Genomic DNA, 17,510 nt, shown 5'->3' with positions numbered 1-17,510 from the left:
GTCGGAGGTGCCATCTTTTGGATGAGACGTTAAACCGAGGCCCCGTCTGCTCTCTCAGGTGGACGTAAAAGATCCCACGGCCACTATTTCGAAGAGGCGCGGGGATGTCCTGTGCAATATTTATCCCTCAATCGACAGAACAAAAAAACAGATTATCTGGTCATTATCACGTTGCTGTTTGTGGAAACTTGCTGTTTGCAAATTGGCTGCCGCGTTTCCTACATTACAGTTGTGCCCACACTCCAAAAGTACTTCATTGGCTGTAAAATGCGTTGAGACATCCGGTGGTCGTGAAAGGCGCTATATAAATCCAAGTCTTTATTTTCTTCATCACACCCCATCAAATATCCTTCTTTCCCTTCTCCCCCATTGGCTTGTCCAGCCTCCCCTTAAATACATCGATACTATTCACCTCAACCCCTCCCTGTGGCAGCGAGTTCCACATTCTCACCGCTCTCTGGGTAAAGAAGTTGCTTCTGAATTCCCCATTGGGTTTATTAGTTTATATTCATGGCCCCCGAGTTCTGGTTTCCCCAACATGTGGAAACAGCTTCTCTACGTTTACCCTATCAAACCCTTTCATAATCTTAAACACCTCTCTCTCTCTCAGGTCACCCCTCAGCTTTCTTTTCTCTAGAGAAAAGAGCCCCGACCAGTTCACTCTTTCCTGATTGGTATAATATCAATTTGTCCAGAAATCTTTTTTCGTACAAACTTCCATTTGATTTTAAACATTAATTTCCACATCTCACCATATAGCTTCTCCCTTTTATGTTCATCTATGTTTCCGTCATTGGATTTTTCTTTTTGATCTCCTTACCTAAGGAAGGATATACTTGCCTTAGAGGTGGTGCAACGAAGGTTCACTAGATTGATTCCTGGGATGAGAGGGTTGTCCCGAGGAGAGGTTGAGCAGATTGGGCCGATACTCTCTGGAGTTTAGAAGAATGAGAGGTGATCTCATTTAAATATACAAGATTCTGAGGAGGGTTGACAGGGTAGATGCAGGGAGGATGTTTCCCCTGGCTGGAGTGTCTGGAACTAGGGGTCACAGTCTCAGGATAAGGGGTCGGCCATTTAGGACTGAGATGAGGAGGAATTTCTTCACTCAGAGGGTGGTGAATCTTTGGAATTCTCTACCCCAGAGGGCTGTGGATGCTGAGTGGTTGAGTATATTCAAGGCTGAGATCGATAGATTTTTGTTCTCTCGGAGAATCAAGGGATATGGAGATCAGGCGGGAAAGTGGAGTTGAGGTCAAAGATCAGCCATGATCTGATTGAATGGCGGAGCAGGCTCAAGGGGCCATAGGGCCTACTCCTGTTCCTATTTCTTATGTTCTTTCGTTCCACAATTTGTGTTTTAAAGTACAGAATGGCCTGACTACAATCACCCAGCCCTTTTGAAAGCTGTACAAGTAATCCTGTACATGAACAGGTACAGAAAATAATCAAAAAGGCTAATGGAATGCTGGCCTTTATATCTAGAGGACCAGAATACAAGGTGGTAGAGGTTATGCTGCAGCTGTTCAAAGCCCTGGTTAGACCACAGCTGGAGCACTGTGAGCAGTTCTGGGCACCACACCTGGAGCACTGTGAGCAGTTCCGGGCACCACACCTTAGGGAGGATATATTGGCCTTGGAGGGAGTGTAGCGTAGGTTTACCAGAATGATACCCGGACTCCAAGGGTTAAGTTACGAGGAGAGATTACACAAACTGGGGTTGTATTCTCTAGAATGTAGAAGGTTAAGGGGTGATCTGATTGAAGCTTTCAGGATATTGAGGGGAACAGAGAGGGTAGATAGAGAGACATTATTCCCGCTGGTTGGGGAGTCTAGGACTAGGGGGCATAGTCTACAAATTAGAGCCAGACCTTTCAGGAGTGAAATTAGGAAACACTTCTACACACAAAGAGTGGTAGAAGTTTGGAACTGTCTTCCGCAAATGGTAATTGATGCTGGGTCAATTGTTAATTTTAAATTGGAGGTTGATCGCTTTCTGTTAATCAAAGGTATTAAGGGATGTGGGGCAAAAGCGGGTATATGAAGTTAGGTCGCAGATCAGCTGATCTCATTGAATGGCGGAACAGGCTCCAGGGGCTGAATGGCCTCCTGCTGTAACTGTGCTCCTGTATTGAAGGGCCAGTCATCGGAAGACACGATGTTAAGTGGCTCCTCTGTTTAGAAAAGAAGACATTGGCAATAACTTCCATCGGAAGCTGCGATACAAAGAGAATGTTAATAATTCATGTTGCATCAAAGGTTGCAGTCTGTCGGGAGGTGGGCTGATGAAGCGTCTCCCTGTGTTGTTGCCTGCTTTGCTTCTGTCATTAATACTGTCGGTTCTTTTCTCTCCTTTTCATTTTGCAAATTGGCTTTGAGTTGTGTACGAGGTATTCCCTGGGACTGGCTGATTGCACAGTGAGTACACAGTGTGCAGCACAGTCTTTACACCAGGAACCATTATTTTCATCCACCCACACAATTTAAAACACACCTCTGGAATCGTGTCAACACCACTTGTGATTCAGTTACTAGTTTCTCCCTTGGTGATGTCCTGTACTTCGGGTCTTGGCCATTCACCCAGTTTACTCAATTTAGAAAAACATGCTAGCTTCAACAACAACAACAACTTGTATTTATATAGCGCCTTTAACGTAGTGAAACGTCCCGAGGCGCTTCACAGTGTTATGAGATAAAATGTTGACACCGAGCCGCTTAAGGAGAACTTAGGGCAGGTGACCAAAAACTTGGCCAAAGAGGTAGGTTTTAAGGAACGTCTTGAAGAAGGAAAAAGAGATAGAGAGGCGGAGAGGTTCAGGGAGGGAGTTCCAGAGCTTGGGGCCCAGGCAACAGAAGGCACGGCCGCCGATGGTTGAGCGATTATAATCAGGGATGCTCAAGAGGGCAGAATTAGAGGAGCGCAGACATCTCGGGGGAGGTTGTGGGGTTGGAGGAGATTACAGAGATAGGGAGGGGTGAGGCCATGGAGGGATTTGAAAACGAGGATGAGAATTTTGAAACTGAGGCATTGTTTAACCAAGAGCCAATGTAGGTCGGCGAGCACAGGGGTGATGGGCGAGCGGGACTTGGTGCGAGTTAGGAGACGGGGGCAGCCGAGTTTTGGATCACCTCTAGTTTGCGTAGGGTAGAATGTGGGAGGCCGGCCAGGAGTGCATCGGAATAGTCAAGTCTAGAGGTAACAAAGGCACGGGTGAGGGTTTCAGCAGCAGATGAGCTGAGGCAAGGACGGAGATGGGCGATGTTACGGAGGTGGAAATAGGCGGTCTTAGTTATGCTGTGGATATGTGGTCGAAAGCTCATTTCAGGGTCAAATATGACACCAAGGTTGCGAACAGTCTCGGCAATGAGACTCGAGGTGCTCAGCGCCCTCTCGGATGCACTTCCTCCAGTTAGGAGCCTCCTACCAACAAGAGTAGACAGTGACAACGAGATTCAACACCGCCTCCAGTGCGCCAGTGCAGCCTTCGGGGATAGAGTGTTTGAAGACCAGGCCTTCAAAAAGTTGCTGCTGTATTTGCTGTTTCAGTGGAGTATTCCACGGAGCCTCCTACAGACGGCTTGGTGAGCAAATGCAGTGTGTGACAAAGTACCAGGGACCTGTGTGAGCTGCCACCCGAAGGGGAGGAAGGAGGAAGAGAAGAGGCATTGCTGCCTGTGGCTGATTTCCAGAGCACGGCGGTAAGTTCGTTCGTTGGCAGTGTGTGGAGTGCAGTCACTCCAATTGCAGTTCCCCTCGAAATAATCGGTGAGAGAGAAGCATGGCCGGCGGTCTCAACTTCAGAGCGTTTGGTGTGCGTGCGCGAAGATTCCCCTTATAACCGCAAGGCAAAGAGGAACACACATCAGCCGCGGCTCAGGAGAGATGGACCTCCATTCTGTGAATCAGCGATAGCTGGAGACCGGCAGGAGTTCTCCGTGGACCCTGGGCAAGGGGGAGGTTACTGGGCACGTTGGTGTTGATGCAGCTGCACGGTGAAATGAGCTGTTTGCATTGCAATAATTAGCAGGACTGGGACTAGTTGGACTCCACAGTCAGTCTGTTCGCTACACTGGAGTGTGGCCAGCGACCCATCGCCACTGTCGTGGGAGACTGGAACTAGGGGGCATAGTCTCAGAATAAGGGGCCGCCCATTTAAAACAGAGATGAGGAGGAATTTCTTCTCTCAGAGGGTTGTAAATCTGTGGAATTCGCTGCCTCAGAGAGCTGTGGAGGCTGGGTCATTGAATAAATTCAAGACAGAGATAGACAGTTTCTTAACCGATAAGGGAATAAGGGGTTATGGGGAGCGGGCAGGGAAGTGGATCTGAGTCCATGATCGGATCAGTCATGATATTAAATGGCGGAGCAGGCTCGAGGGGCCGTATGGCCTACTCCTGCTCCTATTTCTTATGTTGTTATGTTCTCCTTGGGATCAGGGCCAATGAGACGGAGGAGATTGTTTAAGGACCACTACAGAGGTTGCGTTACTCCCTCTAGGGGTGACTCAGTGGAAGCCCCTTTGACAGACTTAAATTTGAACACTAATTCTTCTGGTACGGATTAAACTTGCGTTTCTAGCCATCATTTAAAGCTAATTATGTTTTCGTCTTTTAATATGTTTAGAATTTTTTTTCTTAATTTATTGAAAATCCGCTTAAATAAAACCTTGGCCCGGGATTTTCCGGGGCCTGTGACCAAATACGCGGTGCATAGGTGGCTGTAAGTGCCTCGCGAGCTCCGGGTTCCCGCGTGCTACAGGGCCTTCTTTTACCAGCGCAAGAGTTTAAATAAATATTAATGAAAAAAAATATTTAAACATCATTTTTTTTTATTACTTATAGGTTATTTTTAGCCCCTTTCAGACATTTAAATTTATTTTTCAAAAAATGTAATTTTTGTTATAAATGTTTAATGTAATTGTATTTTAATTCATTTTGAACAGGTAATGATTTATTTTTATTTAACTGGTGTGTAATTGTTTTTTTTGGGGGGGGATTCCTATTCATGGTTTATGGGGATTCTGTACGTAAATGGAATCCCCATAAGCATAATGTGGATCGCCCTTTTTCATTGGTTGGGCCGGCCCTTGTGATCCCAGGGGCACTTGTGAATTGCCTGCATCCCCGGGATACGCAGGCCTTTACGCAGGCCTACGCGCAGAGGCCCAAGAGCGCTAGTCTACGAACCTCTGGCACCATCAGTTATGTTCGTACTTTGCTCGCAGTTCAGAGGCATGCGCCTGGGGGAAGCCACTGACTGCAAATTCAGGCCCGTGATGTTTCATCATTTCCATCTCCAGGCCTTCCTTGCTTGCTGCTTCTTGTGGTGTACGTAAATAAACAGACTAACTGAACCAGGAGCAAAGTAACTTAACTGTGTCCTTTATAGCAACTCCCAAAATGGAGTCCCAGAAACCAGCATGAACCAGAATGTTTACAGCAACTGTGAATAGCTCCTGCAGGGTCCTAATGCCTGTCTAGTGAGGGTTGGTGCAACAACAAAGTGTGAACACAACATATTTCCCCCTTCTGAAAACACAGTCTGTGTACAGACGAAGCCCTTGAGATAGCCAGGCCGTGTTCTGATACGCTGAGACTGGCGTGGAGCTTGCGGTGTTTGATCGAGGTTTTCGGTTGGGAAACAGAACGTGCCTCTGTTCCATCCTGCTGGTCTGTTGGCCTGTGAGTTGGGGATCGGTCTACGAGCATTCCAGCTAGTTCCGTCATTGAGCTCGTGGGTGTGAGGGCTGAACTTTCGTCTGATCTGTTTTGGAGGTGAAAGTGAAGATGCGAGCTTATGACTCCGGTTTGGGGTGCTTAACTCTGACCCAATCTCCGTTCTTCAGTTGGGGCTTTTGAGCGCGTCGTTTTGTGTCAGTGTACAACTTCACTTTTCTTTGGCGTTCCGAAATCTGGGACGCGAGTGTGGTTATCGTCGCGATACGTTTGGCTGGGGGTTTGAGAATGTCCAGTAGCCAGCGAAGATTCTGCCCAATCATGAGCTCAGCGGGTGTCTCTCCGTTAGCGAGTGCTTTGTCGAACGGTATGTGCGGAGAAGGGTTCGAACTGCTTCGTCGAATGTTTGGCCTGCTGCGAGGTTAGCTTTCAAACCCTCTTTGATGACGCGGTTAAACCGCTCAACACCTCCGTTGCTTTGAGGATTGTACCGAGCAGTAAGGCGATGCTCGATAGCATTACGAGTGAGGAAATCTGCAAACTGGTCGGACACAAACTGTGGTCCATTGTCAGTGATTATAAACTCTGGGAGGCCCCACTTCGTGAACATACGCTGCAGAATAGTGAAGATTGTTGATGAGGTCACTGAACTTGTAGCGATTTCTGGCCATTTGGAATGCAGGTCATGTACTACAACAAGGAAACACTGGTGCTGTGGAGCTGCTTCAACTGGACCGAAGATATCCAACAAGTTGTTGCCATGGTCTTTGTGGCCATGGAATGGGCTTCATTGGCCCTGGTCGGCTGTTTGTGGCCTTTTCGCTCAGACTGCATGCTTCGCAGTGTGAGACAAACTCCTCGATGTGAGTGTCAGTCCCAGGCCACCATACTGAATCGCAACATCTCTGCTTCATGCGGACAATGCCAGGGTGTCCATCGTGTGCCAGTGAGAGAACGCGCTGTTGAAGCGACTTGGGAATTACTGCTCTATCACCACGAGCTAGGCGGCCGTCGTTCCAAACAGAAAATTCATCGCAAAGTCTGTGGAAGGTTTTCAGCTCTTCCGGAATTTGCTGCGGCCACTCAGTCTGGAGGAATTGGCACACGTACTGGAGTGTAGCATCACTCTGTGATTCGGTATTGAGTTCGTCGCAGGAGACAAGGTTTCTGATGGACTGAGTGATGATCGATGTGACATATGTGTGGTCATCTGTGAACAAGTCAGCACCAGAGTCCGAAGCAGGTGTCGAACGGCTGAGCATGTCAGCTACGAGGTGGCGACTGCCAGTGATGTACTGTACATCAAAGTTATACTGATGAAGGCGACCTGACCATCGGCTGATTCGTAGTGGTCTGTGCCCAGATCCAGTTGTAGCGAGTAGCGTAGTTAGTGCTTGGTGATCCGTACGGAGGGTAAATTTTCTGCCATAGAGGTAGATGTGCCAGCGTTCACACGCATAGATGCAAGCGAGTGCTTCATGTTCCCCTGTAGAGTATTTACGTTCTGCAGACGAGAGGGTGCGAGAGGCGAAGGCGACTGGGCGTTCCTGGCCGTCAATCCATTGCGATAGCACAGCACCCATGGCGGTGCCTGATGTAACCGTGATGATGTACGTAGTGATATTCGGATCAAAGTGCGTGAGGATAGGAGGGGATGTGATTTTCTCCTTAAGTGTGGTGAATGCCTGAGCCTGGGAATCTGTCCATTCCCAAGGGACGTCCTCGCAACTTGCGAAGTGGTTCGGCAATGTGCGCGTAGTGCAGGACGAACTTCAGATAGAAGTTGCAAGTGCCAAGGAAGGATGAAAGTTCTTTGACGTTGGTAGCCTCCTGCATTCGCTGGATCGCGTCAGTTTGTGCTGTGACTCTGTAGCCTGGAAAGTTTATTTCTCCAGCAGCAAATGTACACTTATTGGCATTAAGTGTAACGTTATGTGTAGCAAGTCTAGCCATAACTGCATGAAGTTGCTGGTCATGTTCTTCTATTGTCCATCCATGGACGACAATATCGTCAAGCAGATTGAGGGCTCCCTCTCTGCCTGCTAGCATAGTAGTGACAATCTTCTGAAATGCACTTGGTGCAGAAGATAGTCTGTAGGGCATGCGTTGATACTGATACAGACCATCACGCGTCTGAATGCCGTGAGTTATTTGCAGGTAACTGCGGCGCCTGTCAACCCCTTCATCTCCGGAATCAACCGAGTGAACCTTCTCTGAACAGCCTCCAATACAAGTATGTCCTTCCTTAAATACGGAGACCAAAACTGTACACAGTACTCTAGGTGTGACCTCACCAATACCCTGTACAATTGTAGCAGAACTTCTCTGGCGATGAGGAGAAACTTCTTCACTCAGAGAGTTGTTAACCTGTGGAATTCCCTACCGCAGAGAGTTGTTGATGCCAGTTCATCAGATATATTCAAGAGGGAGTTAGATATGGCCCTTACGGCTAAGGGGATCAAGGGGTATGGAGAGAAAGCAGGAAAGGGGTACTGATTGAATGATCAGCCATGATCTTATTGAATGGTGGTGCAGGCTCGAAGGGCCGAATAGCCTACTCCTGCACCTATTTTCTATGTTTCTATGTTTCTCTGCTTTTATACTCTATCCCTCCTTGCAATAAAGGCCAACATTCCATTTGCCTATCTGATTACTTGCTGTACCTGCATACTAACTTTTTGTGTTTCTTGCACAAGGACCCCCAGGTCTCTTTGTACTTAGCAATTTTTCTCCATTTAAATTATAATTTGCTTTTCTATTATTTCTGCCAAAGTGGATAACCTCACACTTTCCCACATTATACTCCATCTGCCAAATGTTTTGCCCACTCACTTAGCCTGTCTATATCCCTTTGCAGATTTTTTGTGTTCTCCTCACAATTTACTTTCCCGCCCATCTTTGTATCATCAGCAAACTTGGCGACATTACACTCGCTCCCTTCATCCAAGTCATTAATGTAAACATTGGCTCATCTTGGTGTTGTTCAATCAGTGTAATGTACAAAGGAAAATAATATTAATGTAGTTGGCATCTCAAGAAGATCATTGAATGTGCCCAAAATGGTTCTTTTTCACACATGCCAACCCTGAAAAACAAGCAAAAACCGAAAAGCCACTTCAGAAAGACTTGAGAAATCTTCCAAACAGCTGGCAACTGAAAAATAGCCCTACTGTGACATGGGAAACATGTCATTGCACTGAAAGGGTTTTGTGTATTCCTTACCCCTCATCCCAATTCACTCCCTCCTTCCTCACCCCAGGTCATACAGCATCCTCCTAACCCCCCGCCCCCGCCCCCTGCCCCCGCTCCCCCCCTGCCCCCAGTTAATACTGACATTCTTCTTTCTTCCTCAGTTAATGCTCAGTGAACCTACCAGTACAGCAAGCAATTAGGAAGGCAAATGGTGCGTTAACCTTTATTGCAAGAGGGTTAGGGTACAAGAGTAAGGAAGTCTTGCTGCAATTGTACAGCGAAACCACACCTGGAGCACTGTGCACTGTTTTGAGCTCCTTACCCAAGGAAGGATATACATGCAACGAAAGTTGACGAGATTGATTCCTGGGATGAGAGGGTTGTCCTATGAGGAGAGATTGAGTAGATTGGGCCGATACTCTCTGGAGTTTAGAAGAATGAGAGGTGATCTCATTGAAACGTGTAAGGTTCCTCGAGGGCTTGATAGGGTAGATGGTGTGAGGTTGTTTCCCCCGGACTGGAGAGTCTAAAATGAGGGGTCACAATCTCAGCATAAGGGGTCGGCCATTTTGAACTGAGATGAGGAGGAATTTTGTCACGCAGAGGGTGGTGAATCTTTGGAATTCTCTCCCCCAGAGGGCTGTGGAGGCTGAGATTGGTAGATTTTGGATTCCAGGGGGAACCAAGGGATATGGGGACAGTGCAGGAAAGTGGAGTTGAGGTCGAAGATCAGCCGTGATCTTATTGAATGGCGGAGCAGGTTCGAGGGGCCGAATGGCCAACTCCTGCTCCTAATTTTTATGTTCTTAAGTTGTGATGCTTCACACTTTACTTTCCCTCTCTCAGTTAATGCTGGCAGAGTCTACTTTAAATTCAACGGTGGTTCACTTAAATTATCTGATAACTTTTTTAGCGGTAAATTTTCCGCTTGTTTTATTTACATTGGTTCATTCAAATTATTGGATAATTCAAAAGCATTTTTGCAGAAAAATAATCTTTGAACTATCAGGAGTGGGTAATACACACCTCCCCAAACAACACCCTCCTAGCTCCTTGCCACCCCTTCCCAACCAAAGTACCGCTCCTGGCTTTTCTTCACACCCTACCCGTCCGTCTCTAAATTCTCCACTCCCAGCTTCACCTGCTCCCCCCACCAAAGCACTGCCTCAGTCTTCTCTCCTTGCCCCCCTCCACCCATTCCCTTCCTCCAGTCGTGAAGCTCTCAGCTTCCCCCTTGCCTGACTTTCTCCTCGCTGGGGCTCTTGCTGACGTGGCAGGGATTCCCAATCTCACGGGACCTTTTGGGACGCAAGGACTGGCAACCTGTTTAGAGCAGGTAGGATCTCGGCTGTCGTGCTCGGGGGGGTGTTCCGCCCTAATTTTCATCCACAAAAGCAGACAGCGCTTCCAAAATGCTGATGTCCTCCTCAAACACCAACAACGTGTCTTTATATAAGAACATAAGAAATAGGAGCAGGAGTCGGCCATTTGGCCCCTCGAGCCTGCTCCGCCATTCAATAAGATCATGGCTGATCTGATCATGGACTCAGCTCCACTTCCCCGCCCGCTCCCCATAACCCTTTACTCCCTTATCGCTCAAAAATCTGTCTATCTCCGCCTTAAATATATTCAATTACCCAGCCTCCACAGCTCTCTGGGTCAGAGAATTCCACAGATTGACAACCCTCAGAGAGAAGAAATTCCTCCTCATTTCCGTTCTAAATGGGCAACCCCTTATTCTGAAACTATGCCCCCTAGTTCTAGATTCCCCCACAAGGGGAAACATCCTCTCTGCAACTACCCTGTCGAGCCCCCTCAGTATCTTATATGTTTCGATAAGATCACCTCTCATTCTTCTAAACTCCAATGAGTTTAAGCCCAACCTACTCAACCTGTTTTCATAAGTCAACCCCTTCATCTCAGGAATCAACCTTGTGAACCTTCTCTGAACAGCCTCCAATGCTTTAAATAAGGAGACCAAAACTGTATGCAGTACTCCAGGTGTGGCCTCACCAATACCCTGTACAGTTGTAGCAGGACTTCTCTGCTTTTATACTCTATCCCCCTTGCAATAAAGGCCAACATTCCATTTGCCTTCCTGATCACTTGCTGTACCTGCATACTAACTTTTTGTGTTTCATGCACAAGGACCCCCAGGTCCCGCTGTACTGCAGCATTATGTAATCTCTCCTTATTTAAATAATAATTTGCTTTTCTTTTTTTCCTGCCGAAGTGGATAACCTCACACTTTTCCACATTATACTCCATCTGCCAAATGTTTGCCCACTCACTTAGCCTGTCTATATCCCTTTGCAGATTTTTTGTGTCTTCCGCACAATTTGCTTTCCCATCCATCTTTGTATCATCAGCAGACTTGGCTACATTACACTCGGTCCCTTCATCCAAGTCATTAATATAGATTGTAAATAGTTGAGGCCCCAACACTGATCCATGTGGCACCCCACTAGTTACTGTTTGCCAACCGGAAAATGATCCTTTTATCACGACTCTCTGTATTCTGTTAGTTAGCCAATACTCTATCCATGCTAATATATTACCCCGAACCCTGTGAGCTCTTATCTTGTGCAGTTACCTTTTATGTGGCACCTTATCAAATGCCTTCTGGAAATCCAAATACACCACATCCACTGGTTCCCCCTTATCCACCCTGCTTGTTACATCCTCAAAGAACTCCAGCAAATTTGTCAAACATGATTTCCCTTTCATAAAACCATGCTGACTCTGCTTGACTGTATTATGATTTTCCAAATGTCCCGCTACTGCTTCCTTAATAATGGACTCCAGCATTTTCCCAACCACAGATGTTAGGCGAGCACCTTTCGTGTAGTAAAACATCCCAAGGCGCTTCATAGGAGCGTTATCAATCAGAATTTGACACCGAGCCACATAAGGAGATATTAGCGTAGTCAAAGAGGTAGGTTTTAAGGAGCGTCTTAAAAGGAGGAGGGAGAGATAGAGAGGCGGAGAGGTTTAGGGAGGGAATTCCAGAACTTGGGGCCTTGGCAGCTGAAGGCACGGCCACCGATGGTTGAGTGATTATAATCAGGGATGCGCAAGAGGCCAGAATTAGAGGAGCGCAGATATCTCGGAGGATTGTGGGGCTGGAGGGGATTACAGAGATAGGGAGGGGCGAGGGCCATGCAGCATGGATAGTTGGCACGTTTGATTTTCTTTTTAAAGGAAATTATGATGTATTTTTTTTTCCAAATTTCTCAAAAAATCTGCAATAAGATATTCTTTACCTTAGAAAAGCAAAATTAACATGTGGATTCTGCCTTGTTGTCAAGATGATGTAAATGATTTAGAGATGCCAAGGCTAAATCAGACACTTTGTTCTCTGTATTGGGGCTGAACGTTCACACTGCTATCTTCTGCCTTCCAGAATAAAGCATGAAAACATCGTGGCCCTGGAGGACATATACGAGAGCCCGAACCACTTGTATCTTGTGATGCAGCTGTGAGTATAAAGACAAGTGTAAATGCCTTGTATGCTGGAGCTTGGGTTGTTTGGATCAGCAGGCTATAAAATCTCTTCTGACTGTAACCCACACGGCAGGTGCCTTTTTACAAGTCAACTTTAGACCTCGCAATAAATTAAACAATGCGAATAATCAAAAGCTGACATCTGGCCGGTAAACACGGGCAAAGATTGCTGCAATGTATTTGCTTCATGGGTTCTTTGCTTAAGAATTCATAGCAACATATTGCTTTAAAGAACTAGTTGGTTTATTCGCAAAAGGTTTAACAATCACACGACACATTACCGGTTCATCCACCAGGTTCACCACTCCATACCTCACCGTGGATTCCCCCGAACCCAACTGGCTGGGGTTTTATTGAGTCTCGTAAACATCACGTGAATGGCTAAGCCACTCTCGACTCAACAGTTCGACAAACCTGTGAGCATACTCACAGGTGCATACATTACAATTGGAGAACGTATTGATTGGTAAAATCACAGCGTTAAAGATAGAGACCGTACTGATAAAATGTCAGAAATACCAGAGGAATTTGATATACAGTTAGCTGCAAAGCGATTAGGGTGTCTTGAGGTCGTAAAAGGCACTATATAAATGCAAGTCTTTCTTTTTTCTTTGTATTTGGATTGCTTCACGACACATACGCACATTGTTGAGAATACTGGGCTAGAGTTTAGTTTGGGAGTGACTGTTGAAATATAATATTATTTTAATGAAGTTTTAATCCCCTCTAAGTGTACACAGGCTCGTATTCCGTCTCTCCCTGTGCAGTATTTCCAGGTCTCTCTCTAAATTCAAGTGCAGCCTGAACACTCCTGATGATTTACACAGCTCCACAGTTACATTGGAGATGGTTCAAAAAGAATGACCGACTTGCATTTCTATAGCGCCTTTCACGACCAATAGACGTCTCAAAGAGCTTTACAGCCAATGAAGTACTTCTGGAGTGTAGCCATTGTTGCAATGCAGGAAATGCAGCAGCCAATTTGCGCACAGCAAGCTCCCACAAACAGCAATGTGAAAATGACCAGATAATCTGTTTCAGTGATGTTGATTGAGGGATAAATATTAGCCCAGGACACCGGGGATAACTCCCCTGCTCTTCTTCAAAACAGTGCCCTGGGATCTTTTACGTCCACCTGAGAGAGCAGACAGGGCCTCGGTTTAACGTCTCATCTGAATGATAGCATCTCCGACAGTGCAGCACTCCCACAGCACTGCACTGGGAGTGTCAACTTAGATTTTTGTGCTCAAGTCCCATGGAGTGGGACTTGAACCCACAACTTTCATGACTCAGAGGCGAGGGTGTTGCCCACTGAGCCACAGCTGACCCTAGCTATCAAGCGAAAAGCAAGATATGCATCAAATAAAAACAAAAATGTAGTTAAAGGGTAACAGTGATATTGAAGTCATTACAGGGAATGAAACATAGAAACATAGAAAATATGTGCAGGAGTAGGCCATTTGGCCCTTCGAGCCTGCACCACCATTCAATAAGATCATGGCTGATCATTCCCTCAGTACCCCTTTCCCACTTTCTCTCCATACCCCTTGATCCCTTTAACCATAAGGGCCATATCTAACTCCCTCTTGAACATATCCAACGAACTGGCATCAACAACTCTCTGCGACAGGGAATTCCACAGGTTAACAACTCTCTGAGTGAAGAAGTTTCTCCTCATCTCAGTCCAAAATGGCTTACCCCTTATCCTTAGACTGTGTCCCCTGGATCTGGACTTCCCCAACATCGGGAGCATTCTTCCTGCATCTAACCTGTCCAGTCCCGTCAGAATTTTATATGTTTCTATGAGATCCCCTCTCATTCTTCTAAACTCCAGTGAATAAAGGCCCAGTCGATCCAGTCTTTACTCATATGTCAGTCCTTCCATCCTGGGAATCAGTCTGGTGAACCTTCGCTGCACTCCCTCAATAGCAAGAACATCCTTCCTCAGATTAGGAGATCAAAACTGAACACAATATTCCAGGTGAGGCCTCACCAAGGCACTGTACAACTGCAGTAAGACCTCTTTGCTGCTATACTCAAATCCCCATACCATTTGCCTTCTTCACCGCCTGCTGTACCTGCATGCCAATTTTCAGTGACTGATGAACAATGACACCCAGGTCTCGTTGCACCTCCCTTTTCCTAATCTGCCGCCATTCAGATAATATTCTGCCTTCGTGTTTTTGCCCTTACATTTATCCACATTATACTGCATCTGCCATGCATTTGCCCACTCACCTAACCTGTCCAAGTCACCCTGCAGCCTCTTAGCGTCCTCCTCGCAGCTCACACCACCACCCAGTTTAGTGTCATCTGCAAACTTGGAGATATTACACCCAATTCCTTCATTCAAATCATTAATGTATATTGTAAATAGCTGGGGACCCAACACTGAGCCCTGCGGCACTCCACGAGTCACTGCCTGCCATTCTGAAAAGGACCCGTTTATCCCGACTCTCTGCTTCCTGTTTGCCAACCAGTTCTCTATCCATGTCAATACATTACCCCCAATACCATGAGCTTTAATTTTGCACACCAATCTCTTGTGTGGGACCTTGTCAAAAGCCTTTTGAAAGTCCAAATACACCACATCCACTGGTTCTCCCTTGTCCACTCTGCTAGTTACATCCTCAAAAAATTGCAGAAGATTTGTCAAGCATGATTTCCCTTTCATAAATCCATGCTGACTTGGACCGATCCTGTCACTGCTTTCCAAATGTGCTGCTAGTTCATCTTTAATAATTGATCCCAACATTTTCCCCACTACTGATGTCAGGCTAACCAGTCTATAATTCCCCGTTTACTCTCTCCCTCCTTTTTTAAAAAGTGGTGTTACATTAGCTACCCTCCAGTCCATAGGAACCGATATTCATTTATCCTAACATCAAACCTTTTAGTGCGGGATCAATGGAAGGAATATTTCCAGCACGCTGTGGCCCAATGCCACATCACTGTGGCTACGTTCCTGCTGCAGCATTTCAGCCAAATGAACTGCGATGTTTGTATCCCGTAATAAATAAGTCTCCCAACGTGGTCAGCAGTAGCAAGTGAGTCAACTCCGGGGCTTTTACTGCTGTGCGAGGTCCGTATGTTGGAAGCGAGCAACACGAGGATCTGACTAAAAACAATTTCAGAGCAGCTTATAACTATCTCCTGAATGCACTTTTCTTATCTCTTAATGCAGTGGGAGCAACCTGTTGAACCAGTCAGATCCTAACAGGAGTAAACTATAAATGACCTTATAAGCCTCAGGCGTCCTACTGAACACAGGCTCTAACGTGAGATTACATTCATACAACAAGCCTGGCCTATATGTGACTCCGTGTGGGGTTGAATCTTAACTGCCCTCTGAAATAGCCCAGTAGCCCACCAAACTGCCCCAGAAAGCAATAACTCCCGAACAGCACTGTGGGAGCACCTTCACCACAAGGACTGCAGCGGTTCAAGAAGGTGGCTCACCACCACCTTCTCAAGGGGCAATTAGGGATGGGCAATAAATGTCGGCCTTGCCAGCGACGCCCACTTCCCATGAACGGATAAAAGAAAACAAGGGCCCGACCACAAAACACCCAAGTTGTCAATCTGCTATCCGACTTGCACTGTGAAAATTATCAGACACCTCAAATATATTGCTTTAACAAGTCTAGATACTCACTTTAGTGAGGATGAAGTGGTACTGACTCAATTCATTGATGGAGTTGAGGCCCACACTCACTAAGGTTCCTTTCAACCCCATGAGACATGTGGAGCCAGTGATACTGTTTTGAAGATCTTTATTTCAGGGAGTAATTAGTTGTTCAATTGCACCACTCCCCACCCCCGCGTTAATTTCTGACCAATCAGGTTCGAAGGCATTTCATATCTGTATAAAGCAGCAACATTCAACTTGCATTTTTGATGTTTTGCAACGCAGTAAGTCCCACTCCAGGGACTTGAGCACAAAAATCTAGGCTGACGCTGCCAGTGCAGTGCTGAGGGCGTGCCTCACTGTCGGAGGTGCTGTACTGAGGGAGCACTGCACCGTGGGAGGGGCAGTGCTGAGGGAGTGCCTCACTGTCGGAAGGGCAGTACTGAGGGAGCACTGCACTGTGGGAGGGGCAGTGCTGAGGGAGTGCCTCACTGTCGGAGGTGCCTATTTCTGAAGCCATGTTCAACCGAGACCCTGTCTGCTCTCTTGAGTGGACGTAAATAATCCCAGGACACTATTTCGATGAAGAGCAGGGGAGTTATCCCCAGCGTCCTGCCCAATATTTATTCCTCAGTCAACATCACACAAAAAAAACAGATTATCTGGTTATTATCACGTTGCTGTGTGTGGGAGCTTGCTGTGCGCAAATTGGCTGCCGCATTTCCCACATTACAACAGTGACTACACTCCAAAAGTACTTCATTGGCTGTAAAGCACTTTGGGATGTCCTGAGGTCGTGCAAGGCGCTATATAAATGCAAGTCTTTCTTTGTTTCAATTTGTTCATTTGTTTGTGCTGGAGTACAGTGCCCGAGACAAGAGATGTGTTGGATGTTAAGCAGCGATTTTGCTGGTTTTTCCCAGGTGTGTTGGATCAACTGGGCACGGAACCTCAGGTGGCTTGAAGTGAGCACCTGTGAAGCAGCCACCTGATTATTCTTCCATTAAATTAAATGGAGGGGGGAAAAAATCCATTCACGGGATGTGGGCATCGCTGGCCAAGGCCGGCATTTATTGCCCATCCCTAATTGCCCCTTGAGAAGGTGGTGGTGAACCGCCTTCTTGAACCGCTGCAGACCGTGTGGTGAAGGTGCTCCCACAGTGCTGTTAGGGAGGGAGTTCCAGGATTGTGACCCAGCGACGATGAAGGAACGGTCGATATATTTCCCAGTCAGGATGGTGTGTGACTCGGAGGGGAACGTGGAGTTGGTGGTGTTCCCATGCGCCTGCTGCCCTTGTCCTTCTAGGGGGTAGAGGTCGCGGGTTTTAGGTACTGTCGAGGAAAATGTGTGCTTTGACCATTTTGTTTAGAATGTTGATAATTACATAACAAAGGAAACCACAACCACAGGGATATAATACAGGGCTTAAAATGATCAGAACACCACGTAGAGTAAATATTAACACCAACCAACCTAAATGATGAGGAATTTGTTTAAAGGACCAGGATA

The 17,510-nt window shown here is 46.6% G+C and overlaps 1 protein-coding gene across 1 annotated transcript in view; it reads left to right on the top strand.

Annotated features, from left to right (window-relative positions):
* camk1da (calcium/calmodulin-dependent protein kinase 1Da) overlaps positions 1-17,510 on the top strand; it is a 602,900-nt gene that overhangs the window by 321,887 nt on the left and 263,503 nt on the right. The window contains exon 3 of the mRNA XM_070896562.1: positions 12,272-12,346. Within this exon, the coding sequence (XP_070752663.1) occupies positions 12,272-12,346 (75 nt within the window). The remainder of the gene's footprint in view (positions 1-12,271; positions 12,347-17,510) is intronic.

This window comes from Pristiophorus japonicus, chromosome 13 (assembly GCF_044704955.1).
Source record: "Pristiophorus japonicus isolate sPriJap1 chromosome 13, sPriJap1.hap1, whole genome shotgun sequence".
Taxonomy (NCBI): Eukaryota; Metazoa; Chordata; class Chondrichthyes; family Pristiophoridae; genus Pristiophorus; species Pristiophorus japonicus.
This window is presented reverse-complemented; position numbering and strand designations above follow the sequence as displayed.